We start from the raw sequence: 18,400 nt of genomic DNA, 5'->3' as shown, positions 1-18,400 counted from the left end.
AATATATGTTCAGTTATGAGAATTTGCTTGTTTTTAACTTTTCTAATAATATTATTCAAGTATTGAAATGATGAATAAATGTTTTCACCTGTCTCACTTGTAGCAGGAACAGTGCTGCTGGTCTTTGAAGACTTGTCATCTTTTCCATCCTTCATCTCTGAGCTTCCAGGATAAACAGCTTTGGAAGCACTCTAAGAAAATGGATACATTCCACATGTGAATGATGTGCAGTAAAAACATCTTTAACATTATTGTGTAAGATAACTTGGCAGACAGTCTTATGGCCAAGGAAATATACTGTATGTGCCTCAGTATTTGAATGTTTGGAATGAGAAAAATAGTTTTCCATATTATGATCTAATCAGTATATTATTCCATTTGATTTGTACACTTAGGGTGCGGTCACACCAAACTTTAATTCTGTCCATAAGGCGGATTCTGACAATGGTTTTCAATGGGAACAGAGCAACTTTTTTCGGAAATCAGTGAACGGCAACACACATATATATATATATATATGAATTATATTCCAAAAAACATCACTTCCGTCCATTCCTTTATTAGGATTTGTAGAAACACACTTCTAGCTCAGATAATTTTATTTATGGTGAAAAACAGCCATTTTCAACGGGCAATTGCTCCAAAATGGCAGATTGTGGTGGAAATGTTTTTGTTCCAGTGGATAGACGGGACCCACCCCCACCCCCCGGACACTTTTTTTTTTACATCCGTGGCACCTTGTGGCTTCTGCGGCTGTCCAAAGATCATCAAAACATGGTAAAAAAGTGCTGGCACTCTGAGGATGATTTGGATGCATAGTACCTGGCACTCAATGTGTGAAGAGGTAAAGACAAATACTAGGGCAACATACTCTAGTATTAGTTTGTTGTGCTTGTGTGTTAACTGTTGTGTAGAATGTTGTCACTTTAAGTGTAAAAACATGTCATATGACCACTTGAATGATTTTAAATGTTCAACACCTGTCTTCAATTAACAGTTTAACTTAAATAATGCAACGTAGACCAGTGGACAAAACAGTTTTGAAGGTCTTATGCCTCCATAAACAGTCATCTTACCGTGTCATTTTTGTTGGTGCCATCGTCATCACTGGTACCTGTTTGCATCAATAAAACATCTGGTTACACATAATACAATAAGCGTATCAGTGCTGATAACTCAGAATAATAATCAGTATAATAAACTGTGATGAGTTGAGTTATTATTGGTTTTAATAAGCACTCAATATATGTTCAGTTATGAGAATTTGCTTGTTTTTAACTTTTCTAATAATATTATTCAAGTATTGAAATGATGAATAAATGTTTTCACCTGTCTCACTTGTAGCAGGAACAGTGCTGCTGGTCTTTGAAGACTTGTCATCTTTTCCATCCTTCATCTCTGAGCTTCCAGGATAAACAGCTTTGGAAGCACTCTAAGAAAATGGATACATTCCACATGTGAATGATGTGCAGTAAAAACATCTTTAACATTATTGTGTAAGATAACTTGGCAGACAGTCTTATGGCCAAGGAAATATACTGTATGTGCCTCAGTATTTGAATGTTTGGAATGAGAAAAATAGTTTTCCATATTATGATCTAATCAGTATATTATTCCATTTGATTTGTACACTTAGGGTGCGGTCACACCAAACTTTAATTCTGTCCATAAGGCGGATTCTGACAATGGTTTTCAATGGGAACAGAGCAACTTTTTTCGGAAATCAGTGAACGGCAACACACATATATATATATATATATGAATTATATTCCAAAAAACATCACTTCCGTCCATTCCTTTATTAGGATTTGTAGAAACACACTTCTAGCTCAGATAATTTTATTTATGGTGAAAAACAGCCATTTTCAACGGGCAATTGCTCCAAAATGGCAGATTGTGGTGGAAATGTTTTTGTTCCAGTGGATAGACGGGACCCACCCCCACCCCCCGGACACTTTTTTTTTTACATCCGTGGCACCTTGTGGCTTCTGCGGCTGTCCAAAGATCATCAAAACATGGTAAAAAAGTGCTGGCACTCTGAGGATGATTTGGATGCATAGTACCTGGCACTCAATGTGTTAAGAGGTAAAGACAAATACTAGGGCAACATACTGTAGTATTAGTTTGTTGTGCTTGTGTGTTTACTGTTGTGTAGAATGTTGTCACTTTAAGTGTACAAACATGTCAAATGACCACTTGAATGATTTTAAATGTTCAACACCTGTCTTCAATTAACATTTTAACTTAAATAATGCAACTTAGACCAGTGGACAAAATAGTTTTGAAGGTCTTATGCCTCCATAAACAGTCATCTTACCGTGTCATTTTTGTTGGTGCCATCGTCATCACTGGTACCTGTTTGCATCAATAAAACATCTGGTTACACATAATACAATAAGCGTATCAGTGCTGATAACTCAGAATAATAATCAGTATAATAAACTGTGATGAGTTGAGTTATTATTGGTTTTAATAAGCACTCAATATATGTTCAGTTATGAGAATTTGCTTGTTTTGAACTTTTCTAATAATATTATTCAAGTATTGAAATGATGAATAAATGTTTTCACCTGTCTCACTTGTAGCAGGAACAGTGCTGCTGGTCTTTGAACACTTGTCATCTTTTCCATCCTTCATCTCTGAGCTTCCAGGATCAACAGCTTTGGAAGCACTCTAAGAAAATGGATACATTCCACATTTGAATGATCTGCAGTAAAAACATCTTTAACATTATTGTGTAAGACAACTTGGCAGACAGTCTTATGGCCAAGGAAATATACTGTATGTACCTCAGTATTTGAATGTTTGGAATGAGAAAAATAGTTTTCCATATTATGATCTGATCAGTAAATTATTCCATTTGATATGTACACTTAGGGTGCGGTCACACCAAACTTTAATTCTGTCCATAAGGCGGATTCTGACATTGCTTTTCAATGGGAACAGAGCGACTTTTTTTCGGAAATCAGTGAACGGCAACATATATATATATATATATATATATATATATATATAAATTATATTCCAAAAAACATCACTTCCGTCCATTCCTTTATTAGGATTTGTAGAAAAATACTCCTAGCTCAGATTATTTTATTTATGGTGAAAAACAGCCATTTTCAACGGACGATTGCTCCTAAATGGCAGATCGCGGTGGAAATGTTTTTGTTCCAGTGGATAGACGGGACCCTCCACCACCCCCGGACACTTTTTTTTTTACATCCGCGTGCACCTTGTGCCTTCTGCGGCTGTCCAAAGATCGTCAAAACATGGTAAAAAAAGTTGCCACTCTGAGGATGATTTGGATGCATAGTACCTGGCACTCAATGTGTTAAGAGGTAAAGACAAATACTAGGGCAACATACTGTAGTATTAGTTTGTTGTGCTTGTGTGTTTACTGTTGTGTAGATTGGTGTCACTTTCAGTGTACAAACATGGCATGTGACATATGTCAAATATGTCACATGACCACTTGAATGATTTTAAATGTTCAACACCTGTCTTCAATTAACATTTTAACTTAAATAATGCAACTTAGACCAGTGGACAAAACAGTTTTGAAGGTCTTATGCCTCCATAAACAGTCATCTTACCGTGTCATTTTTGTTGGTGCCATCGTCATCACTGGTACCTGTTTGCATCAATAAAACATCTGGTTACACATAATACAATAAGCATATCAGTGCTGATAACTCAGAATAATAATCAGTATAATAAACTGTGATGTGTTGAGTTATTACTGGTTTTAATAAGCACTCAATATATGTTCAGTTATGAGAATTTGCTTGTTTTTAACTTTTCTAATAATATTACTCAAGTATTGAAATGATGAATAAATGTTTTCACCTGTCTCCCTTGTAGCAGGAACAGTGCTGCTGGTCTTTGAAGACTTGTCATCTTTTCCATCCTTCATCTCTGAGCTTCCAGGATAAACAGCTTTGGAAGCACTCTAAGAAAATGGATACATTCCACATGTGAATGATCTGCAGTAAAAACATCTTTAACATTATTGTGTAAGATAACTTGGCAGACAGTCTTATGGCCAAGGAAATATACTGTATGTACCTAGTAGTATTTGTAGTATTTGAATGTTTGGAATGAGAAAAATAGTTTTCCATAATTATGATCTGATCAGTAAATTATTCCATTTGATTTGTACACTTAGGGTGCGGTCACACCAAACTTGAATTCTGTCCATGAGGCGGATTCTGACAATGCTTTTTAATGGGAACAGAGCGACTTTTTTTTCGGAAATCAGTGAACGGCAACACACACACATATACATATATATATATATATATATACATATATATATATATATATATACATATATATATATATATATATATATATATATATATATATATATATATATATATATATATATATATATATAAAAATTATATTCCAAAAAACATCACTTCCGTCCATTCCTTTATTAGGATTTGTAGAAAAACACTCCTAGCTCAGATTATTTTATTTATGGTGAAAAACAGCCATTTTCAACGGGCGATTGCTCCAAAATGGCAGATCGCGGTGGAAATGTTTTTGTTCCAGTGGATAGACGGGACCCTCCCCCACCCCCCGGACACTTTTTTTTTTTACATCCGCGTGCACATTGTGGCTTCTGCGGCTGTCCAAAGATCGTCAAAACATGGTAAAAAAAGCTGCCACTCTGAGGATGATTTGGATGCATAGTACCTGGCACTCAATGTGTTAAGAGGTAAAGACAAATACTAGGGCAACATACTGTAGTATTAGTTTGTTGTGCTTGTGTGTTTACTGTTGTGTAGATTGGTGTCACTTTCAGTGTACAAACATGTCATGTGACATATGTCAAATATGTCACATGACCACTTGAATGATTTTAAATGTTCAACACCTGTCTTCAATTAGCAGTTTAACTTAAATAATGCAACTTAGACCAGTGGACAAAACAGTTTTGAAGGTCTTATGCCTCCATAAACAGTCATCTTACCGTGTCATTTTTGTTGGTGCCATCGTCATCACTGGTACCTGTTTGCATCAATAAAACATCTGGTTACACATAATACAATAAGCGTATCAGTGCTGATAACTCAGAATAATAATCAGTATAATAAACTGTGATGAGTTGAGTTATTACTGGTTTTAATAAGCACTCAATATATGTTCAGTTATGAGAATTTGCTTGTTTTTAACTTTTCTAATAATATTACTCAAGTATTGAAATGATGAATAAATGTTTTCACCTGTCTCCCTTGTAGCAGGAACAGTGCTGCTGGTCTTTGAAGACTTGTCATCTTTTCCATCCTTCATCTCTGAGCTTCCAGGATCAACAACTTTGGAAGCACTCTAAGAAAATGGATACATTCCACATGTGAATGATCTGCAGTAAAAACATCTTTAACATTATTGTGTAAGATAACTTGGCAGACAGTCTTATGGCCAAGGAAATATACTGTATGTACCTAGTAGTATTTGAATGTTTGGAATGAGAAAAATAGTTTTCCATATCATGATCTGATCAGTAAATTATTCCATTTGATTTGTACACTTAGGGTGCGGTCACACCAAACTTTAATTCTGTCCATAAGGCGGATTCTGACAATGCTTTTCAATGGGAACAGAGCGACTTTTTTCGGAAATCAGTGAACGGCAACACATATTCACATGTGAATGATATATATATAAATTATATTCCATAAAACATCACTTCCGTCCATTCCTTTATTAGGATTTGTAGAAAAACACTCCTAGCTCAGATTATTTTATTTACGGTGAAAAACAGCCATTTTCAACGGGCGATTGCTCCTAAATGGCAGATCGCGGTGGAAATGTTTTTGTTCCAGTGGATAGACGGGACCCTCCCCCACCCCCCGGACACTTTTTTTTTTACATCCGTGTGCACCTTGTGGCTTCTGCGGCTGTCCAAAGATCGTCAAAACATGGTAAAAAAAGCTGCCACTCTGAGGATGATTTGGATGCATAGTACCTGGCACTCAATGTGTTAAGAGGTAAAGACAAATACTAGGGCAACATACTGTAGTATTAGTTTGTTGTGCTTGTGTGTTTACTGTTGTGTAGATTGGTGTCACTTTCAGTGTACAAACATGTCATGTGACATATGTCAAATATGTCACATGACCACTTGAATGATTTTAAATGTTCAACACCTGTCTTCAATTAACATTTTAACTTAAATAATGCAACTTAGACCAGTGGACAAAACAGTTTTGAAGGTCTTATGCCTCCATAAACAGTCATCTTACCGTGTCATTTTTGTTGGTGCCATCGTCATCACTGGTACCTGTTTGCATCAATAAAACATCTGGTTACACATAATACAATAAGCATATCAGTGCTGATAACTCAGAATAATAATCAGTATAATAAACTGTGATGTGTTGAGTTATTACTGGTTTTAATAAGCACTCAATATATGTTCAGTTATGAGAATTTGCTTGTTTTTAACTTTTCTAATAATATTACTCAAGTATTGAAATGATGAATAAATGTTTTCACCTGTCTCCCTTGTAGCAGGAACAGTGCTGCTGGTCTTTGAAGACTTGTCATCTTTTCCATCCTTCATCTCTGAGCTTCCAGGATCAACAGCTTTGGAAGCACTCTAAGAAAATGGATACATTCCACATGTGAATGATCTGCAGTAAAAACATCTTTAACATTATTGTGTAAGATAACTTGGCAGACAGTCTTATGGCCAAGAAAATATACTGTATATGCCTCAGTATTTGAATGTTTGGAATGAGAAAAATAGTTTTCCATATTATGATCTGATCAGTAAATTATTCCATTTGATTTGTACACTTAGGGTGCGGTCACACCAAACTTTAATTCTGTCCATAAGACGGATTCTGACAATGCTTTTCAATGGGAACAGAGCAACTTTTTTTTTGGAAATCAGTGAACGGCAACACAGATATATATATATATATATATATATATATATATATATATATATATATATATATATATATATAATTATATTCCATAAAACATCACTTCCGTCCATTCCTTTATTAGGATTTGTAGAAAAACACTCCTAGCTCAGATTATTTTATTTATGGTGAAAAACAGCCATTTTCAACAGGCGATCGCTCCAAAATGGCAGATCGCGGTGGAAATGTTTTTTGTTCCAGTGGATAGACGGGATCCTCCCCCACGCCCCGGACACTTTTTTTTTGTACATCCGCGTGCACATTGTGGCTTCTGCGTCTGTCCAAAGATCGTCAAAACGTAGTAAATAAAGCTGCCACTCTGAGGATGATTTGGATGCATAGTACCTGGCACTCAATGTGTTAAGAGGTAAAGACAAATACTAGGGCAACATACTGTAGTATTAGTTTGTTGTGCTTGTGTGTTTACTGTTGTGTAGAATGTTGTCACTTTCAGTGTACAAACATGTCATGTGACATATGTCAAATATGTCACATGACCACTTGAATGATTTTAAATGTTCAACACCTGTCTTCAATTAACCGTTTAACTTAAATAATGCAACTTAGACCAGTGGACAAAACAGTTTTGAAGGTCTTATGCCTCCATAAACAGTCATCTTACCGTGTCATTTTTGTTGGTGCCATCGTCATCACTGGTACCTGTTTGCATCAATAAAACATCTGGTTACACATAATACAATAAGCGTATCAGTGCTGATAACTCAGAATAATAATCAGTATAATAAACTGTGATGTGTTGAGTTATTACTGGTTTTAATAAGCACTCAATATATGTTGAGTTATGAGAATTTGCTTGTTTTTAACTTTTCTAATAATATTACTCAAGTATTGAAATGATGAATAAATGTTTTCACCTGTCTCCCTTGTAGCAGGAACAGTGCTGCTGGTCTTTGAAGACTTGTCATCTTTGCCATCCTTCATCTCTGAGCTTCCAGGATCAACAGCTTTGGAAGCACTCTAAGAAAATGGATACATTCCACATGTGAATGATCTGCAGTAAAAACATCTTTAACATTATTGTGTAAGACAGCTTGGCAGACAGTCTTATGGCCAAGGAAATATACTGTATGTACCTAGTAGTATTTGTAGTATTTGAATGTTTCAAATGAGAAAAATAGTTTTCCATTTGATTTGTACACTTAGGGTGCGGTCACACCAAACTTTTTAGGTGGTTCCAACCCAACATTACACACAATGTCACGGAGGGAAGCATTCGCGGGGACCCCCGCGAAGCATTCGCTTGGGGTCCATTTGCGAAATAAAAGGGACAAGTGCTGACAAATACAGAGATATCCATATATGGCCATTAAAGGGACAAGGCCTGACAGACACACACATCTCCATATAAGGCCATATCTGTCACATCGGCAGTGGCATGTACTCTAGAGGTTCGGGCCGCGTAAGGTCCCAAATTTCTAGTATGAATACATGGGTAGGGAGTTGTCACACATTGTACCAGGTTGTCATTCATATTTAATTTGAAAGATACATTAGAAGTTACACCCCGTCAGTCATTAATTTGGAGAACAGGACCAACTCGTCCTTTACTGCGTGATTTGCCCTGTCCAGTATTCAACCTATTAATTCCCCAAGTACATTTGAGTCTCAACCGTGAGACACCTACACCTTCTTTGTGTGTCATCAATGCTGTTGTCTTACAAGACAAGAACACCCTGGTATTGTTCAGACCACAGCGGGCCAATGGCAGGTAGGAGTAGTTAGTGCTAGTGGAAGCGGTGGTGTTGCGGTGAGAATCAGGAGTGTTAGGAGTTGAGAAGGTGTTAAGGTTTTAATGTTAATGAACAGATCTGACGGGTCTTGTGATGTTAACGTGTTTCTCAAAATGTGATGGAAGGAGAGTGAAGTGAAAGAATAAAGAAACAAACTAAAGCATTTAAGGGGTATTTCACGTTAAAACACTGGTGGCCCGGACCGCTTGTGTAGCGGTCAGGGCACCTACAGTAAGCTACAATGTAGCCTGACAAGCTCGAGTCCTCATCCTGACGTCCTTTGCTTCAAGTCACTCACTCCCCTGAAACTCATCTCCTCCTACAGTAGACCTCTTCCCATGTTCCTTATCACTGCTTTTAAAGTTACACACACACACACAGCCTCCCTCCCTGACATTTGGGAAGAATGGTAATACAAGAAAACACTTGCGCGCACACACACACGCACACGCACACACACACACACACACACACACACACACACACACACACACACACACACACACACAGTGTGTCTGTCTAAGAGTTCTCAACGGGCCTGAAAATTAAGGCCCGGCCCTAACTGGGCCCTACTGGGCCGGCCCGAACAATTACCATATATTTAGGCCCAAAAACCCGAAACCCCCATAAAGGTGTTGTTATGTGCTTAATGTCCTCAAAGTCACGCCTCTAACAAGCTTTGAACTGAGCAGATTGGACCTTCCGTTCCAGAGATAATGGCGAAAACATCTTGAAAACTGCTACTTTTGCCGATTTTCGAGGGTGAGAGACTCTAGTCTCTCTCTCTCACACACACTGTGACCAGGGGTCATCAACATGTCCGTGGCAGGATGACATGTCTATGTCCGTGGCACATTTTTTATTTTGAAAAAATAAAATCTGATATAGCCTATATATTTTCTTCATTATAATGTAGAAACATATAAAAATGCCTTGGATAACTTTGGTGACTCGTAAAGTAACATGCTCATTTCATGAGTTGCAGGAGATGTTTAGTAGGCCTATTGCACATGGTACCTGTACACACAATTGCATCAGGTGAAGACAACAAGACTAAGCTAAACGAAATGATTATTAATAACTGCCTCAATTCTGTGAAAATAGCAAAATGTGCTTTTAAAAAAAGTTATATTACCAGAATCACATAGGCCTAGCCCTAAATATATAATAATGGACTCCTGATGTGCCATATTGTCTACTCTATTCCAAAGCGCTACACATTTTAAAACAAGTCACTTATCAAATAAATTCAAATATTATTTGGAAGGGAAAAGCCGATCTAAAGCTGCATCATTTTTATCCAAATCAATCAATCACAACACATCACAGCATGTTGTGAGCTTGTAGATAAGTAATTTTCTTATCTTTTTATCCTATAATGACACGCCCAAAATTAGGATGTCAGGGTTAAAGTGGTAGCAATACTTTCAAAAACCTGGAGACTGGGAAGTTATCCACTGTATATTGGCAGGTGGCAGTCCTGAGACAGGCATTAAATGTGGCATGGTCCAAGTATATTCCATGTTTGGGATTTCAATAATTGACAACTATAATAACAGTCCACAATCATAATCCATGGAAACTCTCCTTCCACAGCCTAGGATCTCCTCCAACCTGAAAGTTAGCTCACGTCTGATCAAAGTTAGGCCTTAATCAAACTATTGTGACACGGCATGGCATGCCCTTCATTAATCACTCATCATGTATCTTTTTTGTCTCTCAAGTTTCCTCGTTCCAGTGTTCCATTGGCATTTTATCCTTGAAGCTTCCGTGAGAAGCATTTAACATGTAATCATTATGTCTAATAAATCAAAAACAAATCAAGTGTAGCTTGTAGGGTGTGTCTTTTTCCTTTGATACATGTGCATGCCTTGGACTTTCTCATCAACAGAGAATACCTGATCACCTAATGGAATCCAATAGCTACCATACTTTGCCAAACCAAACCAAATGGTTTAGCTGGTAGAACTTGATCTCCTTCTGTCCTCAAGTAACACTGTCTTTTGAAAAGCCAGCAATCTCTTTAATAGCCATAATGTATAATATTAGGCACCCACTCTCCTGTGCAGCTAAAGTGTCCCTTTTGAGGTTCAAGCACTGTCTGTACTGATGAGACTCAATAATTATTATCCAAAATAATTAGGATTTAATTTGTTGGTCGTTAAGTGGCTCAGTATGCAGACATACTATTGTTTTAAAATGTGCAGTACATTGGAATAGACACATTAGGAGTCCATTAGTATACATTTAGGGCTAGGCCACTGTGTTTTTGATAAGATGATTATTTTGCATGTCCGTGGCAAAAATGAAATATTAATGAAAATGTCCATCACAAGCTGCCAGGGGGATGACCCCTGACTGTGACACACACACACACACACACACACACACACACACACACACACACACACACACACACACACACACACACACACACACACACACACACACACAGCTAGCGATGTTAACTTTCCCCAAACAGCTTGAGCCACTTCCAATGTGATTAAAGCAGCAATCATGTTTCTTAACTTTGTCAGATAAATGAAGCAAATCCACAATACCCTTTTGAAGACGGATTAGAAAGTAAATAATCTACAATCCATTTGAATACTGGCACCTGCCTGTTCATCCTCCTTCACTTTCCCAGAACAAAGCACAGAAAGGTACACCTTTCTGTCATTGGTCAAAAGCCAGTGAGGGCGGAGCTTGGGGGCTAAAATATATTAGCCCCAATGGTGAGTAAATCAAGCAGGCGTGTCATGTCAGCTGTCAATCACTCAACTCAATGAAAGCCAATGGAAGCTGATTTGGGCTAAAAGAAATCAGCCCATTATTTTTATTTTTACATATTTTGTGTTTTTCTTGTAACTGTTTGATGCTGTTGCTGCTCCAGGTTCCACCAGCATATACAATAATCTTTTCTAAAACATTTTAATAATAATTTCTCATCTTTATTCCATAAGATAGGGGGGGGGCTTAGCCCCACTAGCCCATTGATACCAGCCGGCCCTGCTGTAGATACACAGACACAAAAGAGACTCTTCTGCACTAATAAAAATAATGTTGTTGCAGGGTAAAAAAGAAATGAGGAAAGTGAAAAAGAGAGCGGTGGACAGAGAGTCAGCAGGTCTACCTGCCTAGTGAATAGGCATGTTGACAGGAGAGGGACTTTTAGAAGGAGTGGGACTCAGGGACTGTGAAGAGAAGAGAAGAGAAGAGAAGAGAAGAGAAGAGAAGAGAAGAGAAGAGAAGAGAAGAGAAGAGAAGAGAAGAGAAGAGAAGAGAAGAGAAATACAGGATTTCTCTTTCTCTTGATTTCTCTTGAAGGACAAAACATATTAAGGAGATAACTGTAGATAAAGTGGAAGCAGGAGTGGCTGAAAGCAAAGAGACTGGTACACAAACCTGCATGTCCTCCTCCGGTACAGGCAGGTCTCTGGAATACTGCAGGAACTGGGCCACGTACATCATAATGGACTTCTCATCCGGTTCGGGAACATCCACATCTGCATCCAAATCACAAGCCTCCATAATCCAACTCACACCATATATACTAAATCGCCCACTGCCATAGGCTAGGACAGTTCCTACTTCAAGCCAATGCTATAACAGATTAGGCTAATCTATACCGGTCTATACATTTTTGGTCTATCACCAAACCTTTCCAGCACCATTAAACAGTGTGTTTAAAGTACAGTGTTGATCATGTGAGGAAATACAGTAAAGTGTATAACTGAGGAATAGTCAGGAATAACTGAGACAAACAAGCAAGTGTTTCATATGAAATCACATCAACAGCCAGCAGACTGTCGGAGCCTTATCACCTCTCACCCTGGGGCAAGCTTTGTAGAACACAGTCACAACAGTCTGCTAAACTGTGAACATGACATATCACTGCTAGGGCAGAAGATCACATACAAAAAAAACACGGGGATGACCGGGTGTCTACATGGTACACACACTAAATTCAGGACCCCTGGTACTGCTGGTTTTCCATCCTACTGGGCCTATAGGCCCTGATTAGACAGCTAGAATTACAAAAACACCATGTGAATGACCAGACCAGGCCTAACTCCATAATTATAGAGCTAGAATTCCATGGTCTTGAAGGACCCCCGGTACATAAGAGATACAAATGTACTCTACTTGTTGTTTACATGCTACAGTATGTGTCAGAATGTGAACAAAGTGGCGTACCCTCAGGTTCCAGCAGTCTGGGGATCCGTAGCTCTCTCTCGGCAGTGCGAAAGGCCTCCTCCAGGTTCTGCTTGTTGGATCTGGTCCTGGCTTTGGAGAGGTCCACCAGGTCTGGTCGCAGGGCATTAAGGATGGCCAGGAACACTACCCCGCTGCTCCGCTTCCAAATGGCCTTCACATTCAGCACAGGACAGCCAGCCCTGAAGATGGAGAGACAGGTCGGAGAATTACACTGATGTATTAGTACTACTGGTGGTAGTATATTGCCATAATGCTCTAATGTTAGATCTAATATCTGGAAACTTCATCAGTTCTAACAATACCCTATGAGTGGAGCTCTGACCTAAAGTTCACTTGTTCTGTATATTTAAAGCATTGTTATGGATCTATCTGTAAACCGAAGGATACTCAGCCAGGGGGGACATACTTATGACACTGTTCTCTGACCCAGAGAAGCAGGGCTTTGTCGGCCGGGTGGTTGTGTAGTGGGGAGCTTCGCGGAGGGAGGAATCTACTGCTGGCTGAGTGGCTGGACAATGTGGAAGTGGAGCGACTGTCCAGACTGTCCAGACTTTCCAGACTGGCCAGACTGGCCAGGGACTTCTTAGACGATTGACTGGAGCTGAACGACAGACTACTGGTCAGCTCCTCAATCTGCGAAAGCAACACACGGGTAAAAAGTCAAATCCTGTTTGTTTAACTCTGAGAGTAAACAAATGTATTCAAATGTCAATTTCATTACGTTTGTACCCTCTCTAAGTTACAAAAGGATACACTCACACAGGACTTTACTGTGTACCGTTTCCATTTCATGGAATTTATGTTACTGGCTAGACTTTGAGTTTTAGGCATTTAGCGGATGTTTCATTCACAGACACTACTCTGTGAAAACACATTTAATAAACACATTTTGTGTGTGACATTTAAGGGTATATATGCTCTCATAACCCAATAATGTTTAATACCTGAAAAACTGAGGTAAACACTGAACAAACACAGCAATCTCTCTCTTGCTTTTTTTTTTAAATCTTACATGATAATGTAGAATGATGGTCCATATGAGTCCCAGGATGATGGAGGGCGTACCATTGATGATGTCGGAAATGTTAATGTTGACTAGCTTGATCTGGGAAGAGAAAACATATTCTTTCTTACCAGAAAGACTAAAATGAATGGGAAAGGATTGCACACGTACTGAATGCACGCTCACACATGCACACACGCATGCACAAACTCACACTCAAATTGGCACTTACCGATTTCTTCTCTAAGAAGGACAGGGCTGTCTCAATATTGCTCCTCTGATGAAACTTACTTCTGCCTCTCTGACGATCCTGGAAGAGACCATGCAATCAATCGGATGAAAGAACAGATGCTATGTTTAGTGCTGAGCTGAGCTGGACTGGGCTGAGAAAGATCTACAGACAGACTTACCATTTGCTGCCCACTCATCACCTCCAGCAGATCCAGCAGCCTAGAGCCGTCACCAAAGTCTTGGAACAGGTCCTGCACCATGCATGGTGGCTTCCTCTGTCACAATACACGCACACACACGCACACACACGCACACACGCACACACGCAGACAGGCAGGCAGGCAGGCAGGCAGACAGACAGACAGACAGACAGACAGACAGACAGACAGACAGACAGACACAGACACACACACACACACACACACACACACACACACACACACACACACACACACACACACACACACACACACACACTCCGTTTCAGTTCTCAGTTCTTGCGTTCTCAGCTCTGTCAGCATAGGAAGAGCTCCATAAACAGTATAATAACAGGAACTTAGGGAAGAAGCTGCAACATGTAAATGCTTTGACTCATAGTTAACTACTGTAGCCTAAAGCCTGTAACAAGATGACTGTTGCTTGTTAGTTTTTATGTTTAAGTGTTTTGCAATTTTTTTGTGTGCTTACTTTTATTTTTTTATATATACATATTTTTTCCGCCTTAATTGATAGTGTACAGTAGACTGACAGGAAATGGGGAGAGAGAGATGGGAAGTGAGACGCAGCAAAGGTTGTCGGACCGCTACGCCAGCTGTCCGGGCCTTTTGTCTGCTTTCTTGTCCAAATCTCTCTTGAAGAAGAGATTTGTACATTGAGGTAAAATAAATGTAATGTAAAAAAATAGCAACGTATTGATGTCATCAGCCATGTAAAAAAGAAAAGGGCGAAAAACAACCAGACTAAGCATGAGGAACCATAAGTGTGCAGCACCATGGTGCTGGTGGTGTGATGATGTGCTAGTCTTTTCATGGGCGTGGAGAGGGCTGTCACTAGTACAACCTGTATTTTCTAACACTCGCGCCACTGAAACACTAAACTTTTATCAGGATTATGATTTCATATCAACATTAAATTACAACTATCAGAAGGTGTCACCCCGGTAAAGTAAGGTCACTCTGCAAGTTTAACAATAGTTTTCCAACTGTCCAAAGTCCTTTCTGATACGGACATAAACTTTTGTAATCATCCTATTCTTGTGGATATAACACATAGGTCAATGATATAAAATGATATAGTGATAGAATAAAATACACATTATAGTAGTGAACCTCTGTGTTTTGGTACAACTGGGTTTCACACCTGATGCACGACTACCCCCTGGAGTGGGAAACCCTGGAGTAGGACATTTCCTCAGTGAAATTACCTACATGTACTTGTTAAGTGCATAGGGTAGGCTTTATTCAAATCGTGACAAACTTTTGGTGTGATTCATGACAAAGATAAGACTATCCCATCACTGAATACATGGCAATCCACTGGCAAACAGTGAATGAATGCAGGTGGTGGCCAAATATGCTCGGGCCACGGTGGAATTTCTTTGGGCTGCTCCACTGCTTCAAGCACGGCACTCTACTGTACAAGCCACGCCAAGGAAAGTGTAAGACATTATTCTATGTATGTATGTATGTATGTATGTATGTATGTATGTATGTATGTATGTATGTATGTATGTATGTATGTATGTATGTATGTATGTATGTATGTATGTATGTACAGTATGTATGTATGTATGTATGTATGTATGTACTGTATGTATGCATACATGTAGTTTGTGAATCCCTGCTCTAGATAAAGAGCAATGAATGTCTAAATTGTAAACTGTGTCTGATTATGCACTCACCTTGGACAGCTGAGCGTTCACCCAGTTAGTGAAGGTTCTCTTCTGAATCTGCTCCTGTTTCTCTGTTGAAAGAAGAGAAAACGTATCAGGTATTGATGTTATATCATATTTGTACACATGCAAAACAAAAATGAATTCACATTTACACATGTCAAAATGTACATCGAAACTCTTGAGGAGGTGACGGAGTAATCGTTTTTTTACTTGTCTGTTCCTGTTTATCTTCTTCTCCCCTGAAGTGGGTTTAATACTGGAGCTTTCACCTGAATTCACTTTTCAGTTTCATGGAAATTCCAAGTGACCCCAGTGCTTTGAACACCCACAGCCACAGTTTGAGCTGCTAAACATTCAGAAACTCATCTTTCATCTTTAAAGCTTTACTTACTATTAGTTTCCAACTTTTCACCCACGGATGGAAATCAAACCCCCCCCCCCCCCCCCCCCAAGGTTGACAACCGCTTTTGTTGTCTGAACAAGTAAAAATGTACAACATCAATGAACCATGCACAATAACAGCATTGAACGTACAAATAAAAATAAACATTGTACTGAAAAGAAATCTTATAAGAGAGAATTCAGTCATTTATCAGGCAACTTGCAAATATGTTCACTTTTTGTTCACAAAATGAAATCGGGTCGGGGACACATCCCAAACCGATTTTATTTCAGCACTAAAAGTGTAGTATGTATCGGCCTTTAAAGCTCTACAATCATTCATCATCCATCTCACGTCACTAAAAAGACTCCTTCAAAGCCTGAATATGTAGCTTATTATAATGAACATTTTAACCAAACTGTATGGTAGAGTTTGGTGATACAATATAACTAGCAAATCTACAGTGGCTGGAGGTGTTCTCCCAACTCTTTTATTGAGACCTGGTGTAGGGTAGGACACTACTGAAGTGCAATTATCTCCCCTTTGACAAGCAGGGGATTCCCTCTGGGAATAGCAAATACATTTGGTCTCCCATGTGGGATACCCAGGGTTGAATCCCAGGTAGCCGGGCTCTAGACGAAAAATTTTCAACGCCAACCCAACATTCCAATATTAAATTTGAACTCTCCCGAAGTCAATGTAACCCATCCCAAAAAAGTATATATAATTTCGAGATGGAGAGCCTGAGGCTTGCAGTTTAATAAAACTAGTCCATACCGGCGATGTGTGCAGCGGCCTGCAGCCAAACTATATGCAGACTGTTGGATTATGCGCTTATATGCATACTTTTAAGTTTTGGACAGTGATTTAATCCTGTTGGCGTGTGGTGTGGTGTGCGTATGACAACCCGGTCATTTACGACCCGACTTCAATGCTCTAATCTTTAAAAAACGATTGCTGATCGAAATGTCTGAAATCAGTCATGGCGACTGAGAACTTTAATCTATATGAAGTATAAAATATTGTTACTTTTCATGAAATGGAAAAAAGATTTTGTGTTCCAATGAAGTGATCCAGGGTAGTTTCTATTTAGTCACAAACTCTTGTTATTACTTTTCATTGCTTCAATAATTATAAAACCACGGAGATTAAAGCAGATCTACAAGCTCTGCGAGCTTGTGGATTGGAACTGGCTCCCAAAAGGGTATTCACATAAAACCAAACCAGTCATTCATTGGTTTGGCTAATTGCTTGAGTGATTGATTCATCTATTCTGTACGAGGACCTAGCCTGGGCAGCATTCCATTTTCGGGTATATGATCCGGTCGGGAGCGGAAGTAAAAAAAAAAAAAGTGGCCGGATGGGCAGAACCGGAAAGACGTCTCACCCCAATATAGGTCCGTCCTAATAAAATCCTTGATGCGGCAGTTTAGCTTATTTTTTAAATGTAAATGTGCGTGCACTATCCGGAGACTATTTAGTGTCTGTATTATCCCACGGGGAAATTCTATTCCATTTAAATAGGGATTGGGGAACCAAAACAAAGCGGCACCGCAAAACCGGATGGGCAGAATCCGGAAAGAGGATTCTTTTTTCTTTCAGTAGGCGTGGCCTAGACCGGATCATATGGGTCTTTAGTAACGCATACCAGGCTTTCCTCCGAGGTGGAAAGACTGGTGATGCGAGGTTAACGAGGACCCACTTGGAACATGACAACATTGTCTATATCCAATGTTTTGTTTGTTAATTGTCAATTGTCTAAGTTTGGGTTGATATGCAGTGGATAGACAGGCAGGTAGGTAAGAGGACACTGACCTTGCAGGAGCTTTTTGACATTGTCTATATCCAGGGAGATGGCCCCCCTCTCTACCGGACCATCTCTGGAGTCGGACCCCGAAGCCATGCTTCCTTATCCACAGATGCTCCTCAGCATGGCACCGATCTGCGCGTGCACACACACACACACACACACACACACACACA

The 18,400-nt window shown here is 39.2% G+C and overlaps 2 protein-coding genes across 2 annotated transcripts in view; both read right to left on the bottom strand.

Moving 5' to 3' along the window:
- Positions 1–18,400, bottom strand: part of LOC311054947 (uncharacterized protein) — a 431,139-nt gene that overhangs the window by 54,813 nt on the left and 357,926 nt on the right. The window lies entirely within an intron of this gene.
- Positions 11,827–18,359, bottom strand: LOC311054586 (calmin-like; the record flags this gene model as incomplete). The annotated part of the gene is made up of 9 exons (XM_084070593.1): positions 18,233–18,359; positions 16,042–16,103; positions 14,321–14,416; positions 14,143–14,220; positions 13,920–14,012; positions 13,314–13,540; positions 12,887–13,086; positions 12,095–12,195; positions 11,827–11,883 (listed from the first exon to the last, which is right to left on the bottom strand). The coding sequence occupies exons 1-9, from the start codon at positions 18,318–18,320 to the stop codon at positions 11,827–11,829; spliced, it is 1,002 nt and encodes a 333-aa protein (XP_083926719.1). The 5' UTR covers positions 18,321–18,359.

This window comes from Gymnoscopelus microlampas, assembly GCF_963454915.1.
Source record: "Gymnoscopelus microlampas genome assembly, chromosome: 11".
Classification (NCBI taxonomy): Eukaryota; Metazoa; Chordata; class Actinopteri; order Myctophiformes; family Myctophidae; genus Gymnoscopelus; species Gymnoscopelus microlampas.
The sequence above is the reverse complement of the archived record's forward strand: the minus strand, read 5'-3'. Positions and strand labels throughout refer to the sequence as shown.